Source organism: Eptesicus fuscus, chromosome 13 (genome assembly GCF_027574615.1).
Source record: "Eptesicus fuscus isolate TK198812 chromosome 13, DD_ASM_mEF_20220401, whole genome shotgun sequence".
In the NCBI taxonomy this organism is placed as follows: Eukaryota; Metazoa; Chordata; class Mammalia; order Chiroptera; family Vespertilionidae; genus Eptesicus; species Eptesicus fuscus.
This window is the reverse complement of record NC_072485.1, coordinates 80,715,128-80,732,349: the sequence shown is the minus strand read 5'-3', so window position 1 is coordinate 80,732,349 and position 17,222 is coordinate 80,715,128. Positions and strand designations below refer to the sequence as shown.

The 17,222-nt window shown below is 41.9% G+C and overlaps 1 protein-coding gene across 2 annotated transcripts in view; it reads left to right on the top strand.

Annotated features, from left to right (window-relative positions):
• The window catches only part of RTN3 (reticulon 3), a 42,932-nt gene extending 26,543 nt beyond the window's left edge, over positions 1-16,389 (top strand). Inside the window, exons 2-7 of one of the 2 annotated variants that reach the window (XM_008159034.3) lie at positions 10,607-10,814; positions 12,708-12,846; positions 13,272-13,341; positions 13,767-13,813; positions 14,651-14,709; positions 16,247-16,389. In XM_008159034.3, coding sequence (XP_008157256.1) covers positions 10,607-10,814; positions 12,708-12,846; positions 13,272-13,341; positions 13,767-13,813; positions 14,651-14,709; positions 16,247-16,292 — 569 coding nt within the window. In that variant the 3' untranslated portion in view covers positions 16,293-16,389. The remainder of the gene's footprint in view (positions 1-10,606; positions 10,815-12,707; positions 12,847-13,271; positions 13,342-13,766; positions 13,814-14,650; positions 14,710-16,246) is intronic. The other variant, XM_028135893.2, reaches the window with a different exon arrangement.
• The last annotated feature ends 833 nt before the right edge of the window (positions 16,390-17,222 follow it).

Here is a 17,222-nt window from a genome sequence, read left to right as displayed (position 1 = left end):
TTTTTTGTTTTGTTTTTTAGCAAATTTAGGAATAGAAGGTAATCTCAATCTAATAAATTGCATCTATTTTTTTTGTTTTGTTAATCCTTACTGAAGGATATTTCCCCCCATTGGTTTTCAGAGAGAGAGATATGAGAGAGACACATCAATTGGTTGTCTCCCGCACAGGGATAGAGCCTGCAACCAAGGTAATGTGCCCTTGAGTCTACCAGCCAACGTTGTAACCACAGAGCCAAACTGGCTAGGCTAAGTGGCATCTATTGAAAAGTACAGCTGATGTATTTAATGCCAAAATATTGAATATTTCATCCTAAGATTGGGTAAGGCAAGGGTGCTCACTATGGCCGTTTGTATTCAACATCACACTGGAAGTCCTACCCATTGAATTACAATAAGAAATAGAAATGAAAGGAATGAAGTCTGGAAAAGAAATTGTTAAACTGTCTTAATTTATAGATGACACATGATTGTTTTTACATAGAAAATCGTAAGGAATCTACAAAGCGACTAGGAGTAGTAAGTGAGTTTAGCAAGGTTACAGGCTAGTACAGTACATAAAACCCAGTGTTTTGTTACTAGAGGCCCAGTGCATGAAATTCGTGCACTGGTAGGGTCCCTAGTGGCTGCCGGCTGGATACTCCCTCCCTTCCCCCGGCCATGGCCATCTGCTGTTGCCGCCGCTGGCTGGCTGGCTGGCTGGCTGGCTGGGGCCTCCATCCCTTCCCCCGGCCAGCCCCACCCCCTGGTCGAACTCCCGGTCAAGAAGACAATTTGCATACTATGCTTTTATTATATAGGATATACACTAGCAGAAAATAATCAGAAATGAATTTTTTTAAACTTTCCTTTACAATGGCATCAAAAGCATAAAATAGGAATAAATTTAACCAAAAAAATGTGCAAGACCTCTATACTGAAAACTACAAAACTGCAGAGAGAGGCTAAAGAACTGTCTATGAGGAGAGCTATGCTGTGTTCATGGATTGAAAGACCCGATATTGTTAACATGTAGTCCTGCCCAAATTTTCATCAATGGATTCAAGGCAATTCAAAGTCCACGAAGAATTTTTCTTTAGAAATCGACAGGCTTATTCTAAAATGTCTATAGAAATACATAGAACCTAGCAAATACAAAGCCATCTTGAAAAAACAAAATAGGAAGACTTGGAATACTCAGATCAAGACATAAAACTTCAGCCCTGCCTGTGTGACTCGGTGGTTGAGCATGGACCTATGAACAAGGAGGTCCCCGTTCGATTCCCGGTCAGGGCACATGCCTGGGTTGGGTTTCAGGAGGCGGCCGATTGACGATTCTCTCATCGTTGATGTTTCTATCCCTCTCCTCCCTTTCTCTCTCTGAAATCAGTAAAAATATTTTTAAAAAGACAATTGACCTTTGGAAATGACTGAAGTTGGAGTCAAATCAAGGGCTCCCCCAAAATTCAGTAATAAAAATCAATGAATAGAGAATCAAGGTTCGCTGCTGTTTTCTCTAAAATGGCAGGAACCAATATCTTTTTCCTTAACCTTGAGATTACCATTGGGTGTGTTAGTGCCCTCTTTTGGTGTAAGAAGGGTACTGCAGCGGGCATCTTTTATTAAGGGTAAGAGATAGGCACCCTTTAAAGTTTTTATTTATTTTTTATTAAATTATTGGTGTGACATTGGTCAACATGAACATATAGGTTTCAGGTGTGGGTTTTTATGTTATAAGATCTGTATATTGCACCATGTGCCCACACCCAAAGTCAAATCTCCTCTCACCATCTATCAGCACCTACTTCTCCCCCCTTTAAAGTTTTAAAAATAAAAGTAATAAGGTCACATTATAGAAGATTTGAAAAATGAAAGAATCACTCATAATTCCACCAGCAATAGAAACACTCTGGTGAATACAGACATTCTTTGATACTTCATCTGCCATTAGCAAAATAAGATAACTGAGAAGTGATTGGTTTTGCTAACAAAGTTATAAAAAGGGCTGTGCTATGTATTGAAGTGGATTCTAAGAAAATAAAAGGCATAATTAGTACAGCACAAGACTTGAAACATTGAGACACAACAGTAGGTGTTTTGCATTTCCATAAGAAGATTGGAATTACATCGAATTATAGATAAATTTGGGGACAGTTAACATCTTAGCAATTTTTAGTTTTTTAACCCATGAAAACAGTATGGCATTCTATTAATTTAGGACTTTATTAGTTTCTCAGCATGTTTTATAGATTTAAGTGTACAGGTCTTATATAGCTTTAGCTAGAATCTATGCCTAAGTGTTTTCATGCTATTTTAAATGGTATTTTTAACTCGATTTCTGAGTGGTTAATGCCAATATGTAGAAATATAATTGATTTTGTATATTGACCTTATATTCTGCAACCTTGCTAAACTCATTCTATAGCTTTCATGTAGATTCCGTCAGATCTTCTGCATAGGCAGTCATGCCATCTGTGACTAATGACAGTTTTACTGCTTTCTTTCCAGTTTGGGTGCCTTATATTTTTATTGACTTACTGTACTGACTAGAACCTTTAATGCAATGTTTAATAGAAGTTCTAGGAGAGAAGAACATCCTTGTCTTCTTTTATTAAATACTAGAGGCCCGGTGCACAAATTCATGCACAGGTGGGGTCCTTCTGGGTGGCCTGCACGGATCAGGCTGAAACTCGCAGTCCAATGTTGCCTGCAGCTCCTACCTACCGCTCCCACTCAACCTGGCCCCACTGTGCCTGCCAGCCTGCCATGGGCGCGCCCAGTCAGTCCCGATCAGGAGAGGCTCCTGCTGCCACAGCAGTGCTCACCAGCAATGAGCCCTGCATCTGGAGCCCTCCCAAGGGGCGTGGCCTCGAGATCCGGCTAAAACCGGCTCTCCAACATCCCCCGAGGGGTCTCAGATTGAGAGAGGGCGCAGACTAGGCTGAGGGACCCCACCGGTGCACAATCAGGCTGGGGAGGGACCGCAGGAGAGTTCCAGGGCATGTCCGGCCCATCTCGCTCAGTCCTGATCAACCAGACCCCAGCAGCAAGCTAACCTACTGGTCGGAGCATCTGCCCCCTGATGGTCAGTGCACATCATAGCGACTGGTTGACCAGTCGACTCTCTGCCTCCTGGTGGTCAATGCACATCATAGCAAGCTGTTGAGCAACCTTAGCATATCATTAGCATATTATGCTTTGGTTGTTCAGCTGTTCAGTCTATTTGCATATTACCCTTTTATTATATAGGATGTTAGCTCTAGGTTCCCTTTATCAAGTTGAGGACATTTCCTTCTCTAACCTAATTTGCTGAGAGATTTTATCTGAAAGGGTATTGGATTTTTGTTAAATGCCTTTTCTATATCTTTTAAGATGATCATATGGTTATTCTTTTTCAGTTTCTTGACAGGATTAATATATTGAATGACTTATGAATGTTAAACCAGTCTTGCTTTTTCTTTTATTTGTTTTTTCCTCACCTGAGGATATACTTTTTTCCAAAAAAATTGATTTTAGACGGAGGGAGGGAGGAAGGGAGAGAGGGAGGGAGAGAGAGAGAAACATCATTGTGAGAGAGAAACATCGATCACTTGCCTCCTGTATGTGCCCTGACCAGGATCAAACCAGCAACCTAGATACATGCCCTAACTGGGAATCAAACCTGCCACCTCTCAGTGTATAGGACAGTGCTACAACTGGCCACACCAGCCAGAGCCCAGTTTATCCATTTCTTTTTTATTATTATTTTAATATATTTGTATTGATTTCAGAGAGGAAGGGAGAGGGAGAGAGAGAGAAACATCAGTGATGAGAGAGAATCATTGATTAGCTGCCTCCTGCATGCCCCCCACTGGGGATTAAGCCACAACCCAGGCATGTGCCCTGACGGGTAATCAAACCATGACCTCCTGGTTCATAGGTCAGTGCTCATCCACTGAGCCACTCCAGCCAGGCTGGCATAACATTTTTGAAAAATATTTTCTTATCCTTGTAATGTCTGTAGAATCTGTAGTGATGTCATTTCTCTCATTCTTGATATTGGCAATTTGTGTATTTCACTTTTTCTTGGTCAGTCTAGCTAGAGTTTTATCTATTTTGTTGTTATTCTCAAAGAACTAACTTTGGTTTTATTAATTTTGTTTTTTATTGATGAGAGAGAGAGAGAGATCTATTTGTTGTTTCACTTATTTTTGCATTTATTGGTTGATTCGTGTATCTGCCCTGACCAGGGATCGAACACAAAACCTTGGCGTATCTGGACAACACCCTAACCAATTGAGTTACCTGGCCAGGGCCTCTTTGATTTTTCTCTCTTTTTCTGTTATCTGTTCATTGATTTCTGCTCTGATTTTCATTAATTCCTTTCTTCTGTTTCCTTGGTTCAAGTTGTTCTTTTTCTAGCTTTTAAGGCTGAAACTGAGATTGCTGATTTGTCATCTTTTCTAATTACAGGCACTTTCATACTATGTATTGTTTTAGCTGGATCCGACAAATTTTTATTTTCACTCAGTTCAAAATACTTTGATTTTTCTGTTGATTTTTCTTTTTTGATTCATGGATTGTTTAGAAGTGTTGTTTAATTTACAAATATTACGGGTTTTCCCAAGATCTTTCTGTTACTGTCCTTAATGTCAGAAAACATATGCAAGTGACTTGAATCCTTTCAAATTTATTGGGGCTGTTTGATGGCCCAGGATTTGTTTTATCACGGTAAATGTTCCACATGTACTTGAAAAGAATGTATATTCTGTTGTTGTGTGGAATATTCTGTAAGTGTCAAATTGGATAATAGTGTTCAAGTCTTCTATATCCTAATTGATTTTCTGGCTACTCTCTCTATTAATTATTATTAACCCCTGACTATAATTGCAAATTTGTCTATTTCTTTTTTTAACACATTTATTGAGCTATAGTTTACATACTACCAATTCATCCATTTAAAGTGTACAGCTAAATGTTTTTTATCATTAGCACTATTCAATTTTAGAACATTTTAGTCCCCCCACTACTTACCCCATTCCTATTAGTGGCCACTCCCCATTTTCCGCCATCACCACAGCCATAAACAACTAATAATCTACTTTCTGTCTCTATAGATTTGCTTATTCCTGATTTTTTATATAAATAACATCATATAACATGTGGCTTCTGTAATTGGCTTTTTTATTTAGCCTAATGTCTTCAAGCTTTGTGGCGTCAGAACTTCATTCCTTTTTATTACCAAGTAATAATCCCGTTGTATGGGTATACTACCCTTTATGTGTGCATTCATCAGTTCTTGGTGTTCGGATTGTTTCCACTTGGGGCTATTATGAATAATGTTTCTGTGAACATTTGTGTGTGCAATTTTTTGTGTTGTATGTTTTCATTTCTCTTGGGCATTTGCCTAAGAGTGGAATTGCTGGGTCATATAATAACTATGTTTAACTCTTTGAGGAGCTGTCAAATTGTTATCCTAAGTGGCTGCACCATTTTTCATTCCCAATAGGAAGGTAGGCTCCAGTTTCACCACATTCTTGCCAATATTTGTTAATGGAATTCTTTATTATAGCCATCCTAGGGGGTTCAGTGTGGTATTGATTTGCATCTCCCCAATGACTGATGATGTTGAGCATCTTTAATGTACTTATTGGCTATTTGTATATCTTTGGAGAAATGTCTCTTCAGATCCTTTGTTCATTTTTCAATTGGACTAATGTTTTTTATTGAGTTATATATAATTCTTTATATATCTGGATACAAATACTTTACCAGATACATAATTTGCAAATATACTGTTATTTTATGCGTATCTTGTCACTTTCTTGGTACCATTTACAGCACAGAGGTTTTTAATTTTGATATAGTCCTATTTCTCTTTTGTTGTTTTTTGTTTTGGTCATTTGTGCTTTTATCTGAGAAGCCATTGCCTAAGGTCACAAAGTTACACTGTGTTTTCTTCTAAGAGCTTTAGGACACTTCCTCGCTTTTCTGAAATAACCATTTTATATCTCTTCCTCTCTCTGTAAACCTTCTTTGCTCCCCTGACCCCACCCAGCCATGATCTCAGCTCTTTCTTACTGAGAAAATAGAAGCATTCAGAAAGAAGTCCCTCTGCCAATCTTCAGGTCTACGAATGGGCCTCAGAATTGGGCCTTCTTCCCTCTCAGTACTAGGTAGCCTCATCCATTCCGTATCTCCAGTTCAGACTTGCCTGGGTACTCCACACAGGTGGATCTAACCACCTCTTTAATAATGGATCTCTCTAGGCATCCCTCCCAAAATTAACATGCTCTGTACTCGACTCTTCCTCTTCTCAGCAAATGACACCACATCCATCCATTGGCTCAGGCCCCAAGCCTAGGTGTCATTCATATTTCATCACCTTCTGCATCCAGTCAAGTTCTGCCTGTTCTACCTCAAAAATATAGCTCACATCTATCCACTCATCTCCATCCTTATCTAAATGACCGTCATCGCTCACTTGAACCTCCAGGTTAGCCCCCTAGGGAGCCTTTCTGTTTTCACGCCTGCCCCATCGCAATCCATTTTCTCTTTACAGCAGTAAGAGGGCTTCTCTTGTTAAAATATGTTATCCCCCTGCTTGACATTCTTTAGTGACTTCGCATTTCATCTGAGGTAAAATCCACGGCCTTTTCCTTGTTCTGTGAAAGTGCTCCGTGATCTAGCCCTCCCTCAGCTCCAGCCGCATCTCATGCCACTTTCCCCTGCCCTCACTAGATACATGTCATCCAAGCTGTGCCCTGCACACCTCTAGGGGGCACCACTCACATGTGTTAACCATTGTGGGTTTGGGTATTCCTTATGACAGTTTTCCAGCAGATGGCAGTAAAGTCATGAGGATAGGGTGGTTTTCTGGTTTGCACAAAGGTAGATTCATTTCCTTTAGAGACTGTCGCTTTCCCTTCTCGATACAGCATGGTCTTTTACTCTCTGGGGCCCAGCCTTATTCTCTAAGAGTTTCTTTTTCTTATTCTTTCAAATATTTCAAATTTAAAGACTAGCATGCATAGTACAAAAAAACTCCCATAAACCCTTGGTCTAGTTCACCAATGTTAACATTTAGTCACTTTTGCTTTATCACTCCCTCTCTCCCTCTTCTCTATAGATTCACGGTTTTTCCTGACTATTTAAGAGCTGGTTGCAAACACCCTGCCCCTTTATCCCTAAATCAGTGGTTCCCAACATGGAGCACATGCCCCACAGGGGGGCAATTTGACTTTTAAGGGGAGCAATTTGAGAATGAGTTATTAATAGTGAATTTTTTGCATTTCTTATGGTTCTAGGGGCCTCATATACAGTATATAAATATATATTGTGACATTTATGCATTTCAGTTCTCTATTATATGTTTTGAAACTTTATTTGCTATTTTCCATATCACTTCATATTACTATTTTTTAAACAATTTCTTAATGATCCCTTCCTCAGTACTTCAACTGTCCTTTCATTCTTTTATTTTTCTCTTTCATGGATGCCATGTTCTTTGGAAGCTTGTTTAGACCGAGTTAATGGCCTCTTATCCTTCCTCCATGAATAGGAGTTCACTTTTTGAATAATAAGAATTATATGTCACAGGGGGGCATCAGGATTTTTAGAGAGGCTTTAGGTGGGACATGGCCAAAAAAAAAAGGTTGGGAACCACTGCCCTAAATACTTTGGAGTGTGTTTCTTTTGAATGATAATTTTTCTTTGTTTTATGGTACACTTAAATTCTTATCACATTTAGGAAATGTAACATGGCACAGTACTTTTATCAATTATACTAGAGGCCCGGTGCACGAAATTCGTGCACGGAGGGGGTTTGTTCCTCAGCCCAGCCTGTACCCTCTCCAATATGGGACATCCCTCTCACAATCCAGGACTGCTGGCTCCCAACTGCTTGCCTGCCTGCCTTCCTGATTGCCCCTAACCGCTTCTGCCTGCCAGCCTGATCACCCCCTAACCACTCCCCTGCCAGCCTGTTTGCCCCCAACTTCCCTCCTCTGCCGGCCTGGTCACCCCTAACTGCCCTCTCCTGTAGGATTGATCACCTCCAACTGCCCTCCCTTGCAGGCCTGGTCCTTCTCAACTGCCCTCCCTTGCAGGCCAGGTGCCTCCCAACTGCCCTCTACTGCTGGCCATCTTGTGGTGGCCATCTTGTGTCCACATGGGGCAGGATCTTTGACCACATGGGGGCAGCTATATTGTGTGTTGCAGTGATGATCAATCTGCATATTACTCTTTTATTAGATAGGATAGAGACCTGGTACAGGGGTGGGGGGCCAGCTGGTTTGCCCTGAAGAGTGTCCCGGATCAGGATGGGGGTTCCCTTGGGGTGTGGGGCGGCCTGAGCGAGGGGCCTGTGGTGGTTTGCAGGCCGGCCACACCCTCTGGCAACCCAAGCGGAGGCCCTGGTATCTGGAATTTATTTTCCTTCTACAATTGAAACTTTGTAGCCTGGAGCAGAGCCAAGCCTGGGGCTCCCTCAGAAGCCAGCAGCCATTTCTTTTGGGGTTATAATTGAAACTTTGTTGCCTTAAGCGGGTGGGCCCGGCCAGGGTGTGCGGAAAGCTTTGCTTCCCCTGTTGCCGGCAGCAACCCTGGCCTGCTCTCTCAAGCTCCGTTCTGCCGCCATTTGTTTGAATTTGTTTACCTTCAATAATTGAAACTTTGTAGCTTGAGTGGAGGCTTAGGCCTGGCAAGGGCAGGCGGAAAGCTTGGCTTCCTCTGTTACCTAGGAAACCTTGCTCTCTGTGGCTGTAGCCATCTTGGTTTGGGTTAATTTGCATGCTCGCTCTGATTGGATGGTGGGCGTGGCTTGCGGGCGTGTCGGAGGTATGGTCAATTTGCATGTTTGTCTATTATTAGGTAGGATAGTTCACATCCACATGTTGTCAATTGTCCCCATGATGTTCTTCACAGCTAATTCACCCTGGTGGCCAGTGTCCATCTGTGATCTCACTTTGCATTTATGTGTGATCAGTCTCCTGTCTTTCACACCATGGATATTTTTGAAGAATACAGGCTAGCTGTTTTGTAGACTATTTCTCAGTCTGTGTTTGTCTAGTGTTTTCTCATCAGATTCAGTTTTTATGTTTTTGGCAAGAATACCATACAAGTGATGTGCCCTTCTCAGTACATTACATCAGGAGGCACATGGTCTCAGTTTGTTCCATCGCTAAGCGTTCTGTGTTGAAACTGCTCCTGTAGATATATGGAAAATGACATACATATACTTGGACTCTGGCTACAGGAGTTGCTCTCATAAGTTGGTGGCATTCTGTTCAGCTTTCCTGCTCAGTCCAGTGAGCCTGAGTTGCCTCCCGTTTCTCTCTCCTTTGCAACATCACTGCCTGGGACTCTCGAGCTCCCCGCAGCGATCCTAATCCCTACTTTCTCCTAATAGTCACATCCCTTAACTGGGACCTTGGAACCAGTGATTTCTTATATACAGTAAGTTCATCTTTGGTGTTTTCTTAGTTTCAAGTTAGGTTCCCTTGGCTCTAGCCAAGGTTAGGCTTCAGAGAAGAGTATTGAAGCGGAATATGGGGAAGAACGAGGTGCCGGTGGGTCAGCTGGACTCAGGTTCCAGTTCACTTTACCCTCAATCACAGTCTTCCATATTTTGATTATAGTTCACATTTGAGTGGTTACTGTGTGTCATTTACAATGCTAAGCTTTCTGCATGCATTAGCCATATTCCTTAAAACAACTTCGAAATGGGTGTCACTTTCTTCACTTTATAGATGAGAAAACAAAGGTTTAGGAAGGTTAATTAGGGTATATGACTAAAAATTACCAGGACTCATACTCATGTTTTTCCAATCCAAAGCCCTTGCTCTTTTTTGTATAAGCAAAGAATATCACAGAGGAAACTTGAAGTAGAGTTATTAATGTTGAAGTCAGCCTTCACAGATTGACATTCAAGTGTAGTGTCATTGCTAGATTGGGGGTAATTGCCAGCAGTTTACACCCGGGGTTGTTGAGGTTTCTTCAGGTAGAAGAACTTGGATGTTTCCGGTTTGGATGTCCCCGATCATAAGCCCCACTTGCGTGGGACAGCCTTGCTTTATTATACCTGTTTCCTAACTATTACTAATAGTAGCCCCACTTACTCTCAAAAGTATTGTTTTTTGGATATTGTTCATAATCCTTCCTGAGTACTCTTCAGGTTAACAGAGACTGGTGTTTAATTTTAACACTAATAGAGCTTGATATATTTTTATTCACCACTCTCTCTGCCCCAGCCCAATTTATAAATTTCACTTTAGCTTTGGTTTTATAGCCTATTGACCGAATTAAACTGTAGGCACTGTTTGCTTAATTTAGTCAACAGTTATCAAGATTTTACCACACTTGCTCTACCATCCTTTCTGCTGAAACATTGGAAGTAAATGATACTTTACCCCATTGTACTTCAAGAGCCACCTCGAAAAAATAAGCTTCTACGTTTTTATAAACCTGTCCAGAAACCAGAGGGACCTTTGGCAGTGTGAATCACCCCCCTGACAGATGTGATTTTCACCTCTTAGAGTCTCTGTAATTGAATGCCAGTCCCGGCTTCTCGGGCGTGCAGGACACAGCCAGGGACCGGCCTGGCCAGGGCTCCGGGTGTTCCGTGGAGCTGACGTTGCCTTTCTCTTGGCAGTGCACGATCTGATCTTCTGGCGAGATGCGAAGAAGACTGGGCTTGTCTTTGGCACCACGCTGATCGTGCTGCTCTCCCTGGCCGCTTTCAGCGTCATCAGTGTGGTTTCTTACCTCATCCTGGCTCTCCTCTCTGTCACCATCAGCTTCAGGGTCTACAGGTCTGTCATCCAAGCTGTGCAGAAGTCAGAAGAAGGACATCCATTCAAGTGAGTTGAAGGATCACAAGTAACACTTTACAGTTTAGTAAAGGGGTTCACTGAGACTGGGCAGGTCTCATGTAAAAATGAGACCTGATGAGAAATCAAGAATTATAGGGTCCAATCGGTGACATGAAACGTCAGCTAGACACCATGGGGCCACTCTAAGAAATGGCCAAGGACTTCTTGGCAAGCTAGAGTCTCCCACTTTAAGACCAAAGAGGACTGTCTGAATCCTGAGCAGGGAAGGGTAGCGCTCTGTTAGACGGGGGCCCAAGCACATGTTTAAGCCCCACACGGCCAAGTCTTAAAACGACTTGAAAGCTTGGTGTTGAGGCTGCACTGTTGGTGAGGATCAGAATTTGGTGTGTTAACCTTGGTTTTATGCTGATTTCCTTCTTTTGTGATATATATTTATTCTTTATATCATTAAAACCTGACTCCATTTAAAGGTGTGTGATGCAAGGGCGAGTCTCGGTACAATAAAACTGTACAGGTATGATCTGCCGCCTCCCTCAGGCTAGCTGCCAGGGTTTCAGCACCATGGGGTTATCTGCAGTGTGAGGGTCTGCACCAGGCAGGTGCGCCCTGGCCGGGGTCTCAGGGCACGCAGCCCCCTCCTTATCTTTCCTTTCGTTTTCTTAATACCAGGGGCAAGTTTTGATGAATGTAGGCCATGCATTTCTGAAATCCAGTTGCTAGTTTTTTTGACTGGGCTGTTCACATTAGCAAATGACAATGTTTTAAAAGCCCTTTTCTCATAGAGAAAGAAACCCTGTTGTGACGGCTCAGAACTGTGACAGAATAGGTGTCCGGCTGTGGCTCTGATCCTTGTGTTCCCTCTTGGTGAAAATAGAAGGAATAATTTAAACTCTATGTGGCATTTGAAAAGTTACTGCAAATTAGCTTTAACAAATCAATAGTTGTTAAATGAAGGGGTGAATACATTTTATTTTGCCATAAGCTCAGATGTCATGTCTCTTGCATGACACTGTTGTGGATTTGTAAAATGTGTTTTACCAAGTTGCATTAATTACAACTAATTTTTATAATTTTCGTATTTGGTGGTAAATTGTTTTTAATAAATAGGACAGAAAACATGCCTGTTACTCTGCTTCCCCCACAAGACTGTGGGCTCCCTAAGGCAAAGCCGCCTTGTCTTTCCTGATGCCCCAGCACCCCAAAGAGCGCTCTCCGCAGGCACTCAGAGTCCTCGGTGAATGACAAGCTACAAGCAAATGTTTACTTCTCGGTTCTGTAGTGCCTCTGGGAACTGAACCGGGTCTTTCTTTTTCTGTAGTTTTCAACCGTATCAAACTCAATAGCTCCCCTCCTTTATGTTTTTTTAACAAATATGTTATAATGCCTCCTTTATCATTTTGAAATGAAATTTAGAAATAATATATTTATAAACAAAATTTTAAAAATAGATCCTAATTGTAATATAAAGAATTGACAAAATAGCCATGTATAATAAAATAATATGTGTTCCAGTCGATATATAATTGCTTGGAAATGAGTACACAAAAACAATAATAATAATAAAACATGAGACACTTGCACCTGCATGTATAATCTCCAGGACAGATGTGCTGTTCCAAAATGGTGGGGGGAAACTTAGCAAAGTTTAGTAAACAGAATACAATTTTAGAAAATTCAAGGCATGTTAAAACTGAGGAAAACCCCTTGTGGGCTGTCGTACACTTCGCAGACATCTGACATCTTTGCCTCTGCCACTGAATGGCAGCGGTGCCCCACCCCATCCGTGACAGCAAAATATGCCCCAGAGGTTTCTAAGTGCGGCCTTGGGGGGATGTCACACTCTAAGGAACTGCTGTGCTCACAGAAAGAGGCCGCCTCCTTCCGTGTCAAATGTATGACTGTTGTTTCTTCTTCTGGAAGATCCTACCTGGATGTAGACATTACTCTGTCCTCAGAAGCTTTCCATAATTACGTGAATGCTGCCATGGTGCACGTCAACAGGGCCCTGAAGCTCATTATCCGTCTCTTTCTGGTGGAAGATCTGGTTGACTCCTTGAAGGTTCGTTCCACTAACCTTAAAGCTTTTGGTGGTGAGGCTGAGGAAAACCAGAGACTAGGTTATGCTTCAGAGGAAAAACCATAAATAGGGTTTCCACAGATAAAAACAACTGTATGCTTATCTCCATCAACCTGTAAAAATGAAGAGAGGAGTCGATGGAGAAGGTCTCTTGTGAACCTGGAGAACTAACAGGATAATGTAATCAACAGATATGCAATTACAGTCTTTGGGCCTAAGAGAACTACAGAATTCTTTTATCCACCCTCAAATGTATAGTGCAGATGGGGTAACCTTTATTTTGAAATTATTTATGGCATACATCACTAAGTTTATGTAGACTCAATTAGCTAGAGGAAAAGGGCATTGGCTAACCTGAAGTTAGTGTCATAATTATTCCTGCTTAACCCCGATGTTGGCCTTCGCAGCTGGCTGTCTTCATGTGGCTGATGACCTATGTTGGTGCCGTTTTCAATGGAATCACCCTTCTGATTCTGGGTAAGGTGGCAAGGAAAATGTCTCCGTGCTCTTTGAAGTCATTGGTAAGAGTTAAGAGCGAAGAGAAGGCCCAGCATGGCTCCATTGCTTCCGAATGGCCCAGCCTTTAACATCTATGGAGACCTTGAACCCCCCAGATATTGTGTGGCTGTAGGTTTATTAATTTGGTCCTAATTTTAAATATCAGAACAGCTAGAAGCAAAGGAGAGTCGTCTAGATTTGATTTGAATATGGGGATCTTAAATTTATAAAAATCAATGTACCTGTATCTAACTGTCCTTAATTGAGGGATCTAGACATTTCTCATATTGAAGATCTGCGCTTTGCTATATCTCATGAGGAAAAATCTGTGTGTTACTTGAGTCCTGAGACTTTGTGGCTGTCTCACACTTACACTTGCCGTGTCCCATGATTCTGTCTTCCAGCTGAACTGCTCATTTTCAGTGTTCCCATTGTCTATGAGAAGTACAAGGTAAGCTTTGGCCTGCTTCAAATCAGATAAGCCACTTGATGTGTGACTAGTTTTAGTTCATTTTTTAGGTATGGAAAGCTCAGAGCAATCTCTTCTGTTCTGCAGTCTAACTTTGTAAGTCAGGTGCCTCTAAGAACCTGGTAACCGTGGTTTCCTAAGTGGACAGACTGTCTAGGAGAGACAGGGCAGGAAGACTTACTTTCTATGCTTAGTTGTGTGCCTTTTGTGTTTTTATCACATAGCTGCATTATCTGTTAAAATAAGTTGGAAAAATACTTAAATAAATAAAAGCTCTTATCTAAAAAGAAAATATTAAGTCTAATATGGGACTCCATCAGTGTGAGCAGGTGTTTGCATTGTGGAATGGTGCCTAAAGAATATACTAGATTTATGAGGTTATTATTTATGGATTAAGTCATCCATCAGCAGACTTTTTGGTATTTTGGTGTTAAATGAATTAGTCTTACCCAGGAGCCAAAATACATTTATGATTACAGGAAATACATTATATACACATTATCTACTATTCAGAAAATGCTATTATAAAAAAAATGCTATTATAAGTCCAGTTTCTCTAAAGAAAACACCTATCAAGTAAGACTCTGCAGAAGAAATTAGTGGTTTTTAACTGCAACTAAATATGGGATGTTTATGGTTTAATTTAAAGTCTGAAATCTGGAGTTTTAAAAATGCTCGTAAAAGCTGGGCAATATTTTCGTTTCCAGAATATTCAGTAGTGTTTTTAAAAAATAGTTACACTTAGACAAAAGAGCATTGCCTTCAGGAAAATTGTTAATCTTTGTGTTGCCACAACTAAGTCACTTTCCTTCCTTAAAGACCCAGATTGATCACTATGTTGGCATCGTGCGTGATCAGACCAAGTCGATTGTTGAGAAGTAAGTATGCTTAGGTTCCACATTTCCTCCTAGCGTGTGCTCCCCCCCACCCCCAATGGCTTTCACCCCTTGTGTAAAATGTTGATGCCAATTTTTCACCCTGAAATGTGATTGTCACCCTGGCCCAGGGGGTGGGGGGGGAGGACACCTTGGTTAATAGTTTGATTTTTACAAGAAATTATTTTATCTTTTTTTTTTTTAAATCCTCACCTGAGGATATGTTTTATTGATTTTTTTTTTTTTTTAAGAGGAAGAGAGGGGGGGTGTGTAGGGAGAGAAACACCAATTGATTGGCAACATAGGACAACTCTCAACCCACTGGGCCACTCCGGCCAGGCTCTTCATATATTTTTTTAATATACATGTTGTTGTTTTATTGATTTCAGAGAGGAGGGGAGAGGAAGAGAGAGAGAGAAACATCAATGATGAGAGGGAATCATTGATTAGTTGCCTCCTGCACGTTGGACCGAGCCCGCAACCCAGGCATGTGCCCTTGACTGGAACCGAACCTGGGACCCTTCAGTCCGCAGGTGGACGCTCTATCCACTGAGCCAAACCGGTTAGGGCTCTTCATATTTTTTAAGAAACAAAACTTCAGCCCTGGCTGGTCAGCACACGCCCAGGTTTCAGGCTCCATCCCCGGTGGAGGGTATGTAGGAGGCAGCCGATAGCTCTTTCCCTCTTCCTCTAAAAATCAATAAAAATATATTTGAATAATAAAAAAAGAAACAAAACGTCAGTTAAATCTACTGTTTGTGTCAGTCCCTTTCACACACCCGATTTTAGTACTTTTTCCAGCTTTAATAAGAGGAAACTGGTTATGTCCAGACAGCTCCGGCTTGATGGCAGGGTCTTTACCGGCTCTTGTTAGGTGTCCATTGGAGCTAACACCAGGCAAGGACAGTTAACACAGACGTGTATCTAGTTGCTGTTCACTCCTGATTGTGACAGGCGATCCTGCTTACTTGGCTTTGAACCTAATGTCTTGAATGGGTAGTATTGGCTGACTTGGCCCCCTGCTCTGGGATGTAACACTTGTGGGGAATAGCTTTGGCATTAGCTGAGGGGTGTGAATGGCCTTGGTCATGGGGAAACTTAATAAACAAAACAAAAGGCAGCTTTGGTGTCCCATGGGGCATTGGGAACTGTTGCCAGCTCCTATAGTATTTTACTATGTCTCCTTGACTCTGAGTCCTGGTTTCTTTTATGGCACCAGTGGGTGAGCGGGCATTTCCAGAGAAAGGGGCTGAGAGTGGGTAGTCAGCAGTTGTTAGCCCAGGTACTCCTTATTCTTCTCTGGAACCCCCATGAGGACCCAGGAGGTCCTGGCAGTGAAAGAGGCGGCAGGCAGCAGGCTTGGTGCCAGACCCCTCACCTTGACCCACACCAGACTCTTCATCCAGAGGAAGAGGAAGCCTCCGGAAATGGGGGGGGGGGGGGGGGGTTCACACTGTCCAGCAAGTCTAGGACTGCCCGCCAGCATCACTGATAAAAACTAGAACTGATGTCTCCTTTTACCTTTTCCTCCCCTCAATAGGATCCAAGCAAAACTACCTGGAATCGCAAAGAAAAAGGCAGAATAAGGACATGGAAACCAGAAATGCCACAGTTACTAAAACACCATTTAATAGTTATACTGTTGTTGCTTGTACTATGAAGGAAAGTGCTCAGTGTCAGCTTGAGCCTGCATTCCAAGCTTTCTTTTTTTTTTGCAATTTGGTGTTTCCCCCTCCTTTCCCTTTACCTGCAGAATCAAGCACAAGAATTATTGGACTAAAAAATGAACTGATCTCTTAGAACATAAAAGAATAAAGACAGATTCAATTGAATAGGCAAAATCAATACCTTAATGATGGTGGAGCCTTAATGGTGATGTAGCTTGAAAGGGGAAAGATTGGAGGGTAAAGGAGAAAAATATAAAACACCCCTCTTGGGTTCTATTTAATTTTCAGAGCTATGTAATTTTCTTACATAGCTGCCATCATAATTTTTTCCTTATTTTTAAGTTAAGAAATAATGGTTAACTTAAGAAATTATCTGGGGATAAGAGTGGGATTCCTTCCCATGAGCTTGTGGGGTTTTTTGCAGCCCTTGCCGCCCTCTTCCTGCCCCACAATGTGAGCAGCTACTCTTCATATTCCTCTTCTTCGCTTATAGATAAAACTTTCAACTCTGAATAACTTATAGGTGATAGTAATAATTCCTGGTTCCCGGAATGCCCTCTGGTAGCCGAAAACTGAAACAGCCGGTGGGATTGGAGCCGGAGCCCACGGCTCCCTCCCGCCGACCCAGGAAGGAGAGGCTCCGCCATTGGGGAAGGTGGGGGGTGGGTCCTGTTGGACACTAGTTCCAAGCTTTAGTTTGAGAGCTTATTCCTGAATGTGCTTTCCTCCCCCTTCCCTACCCACCTCGCCTCAAGTTTAATAAATATGGTTGTACTTTTCTTATTCTGAAACAAATGTCTGTAACTGCTGTATACTGCTGTAAACCTGTTAGCAGGGAAAATCTGCATG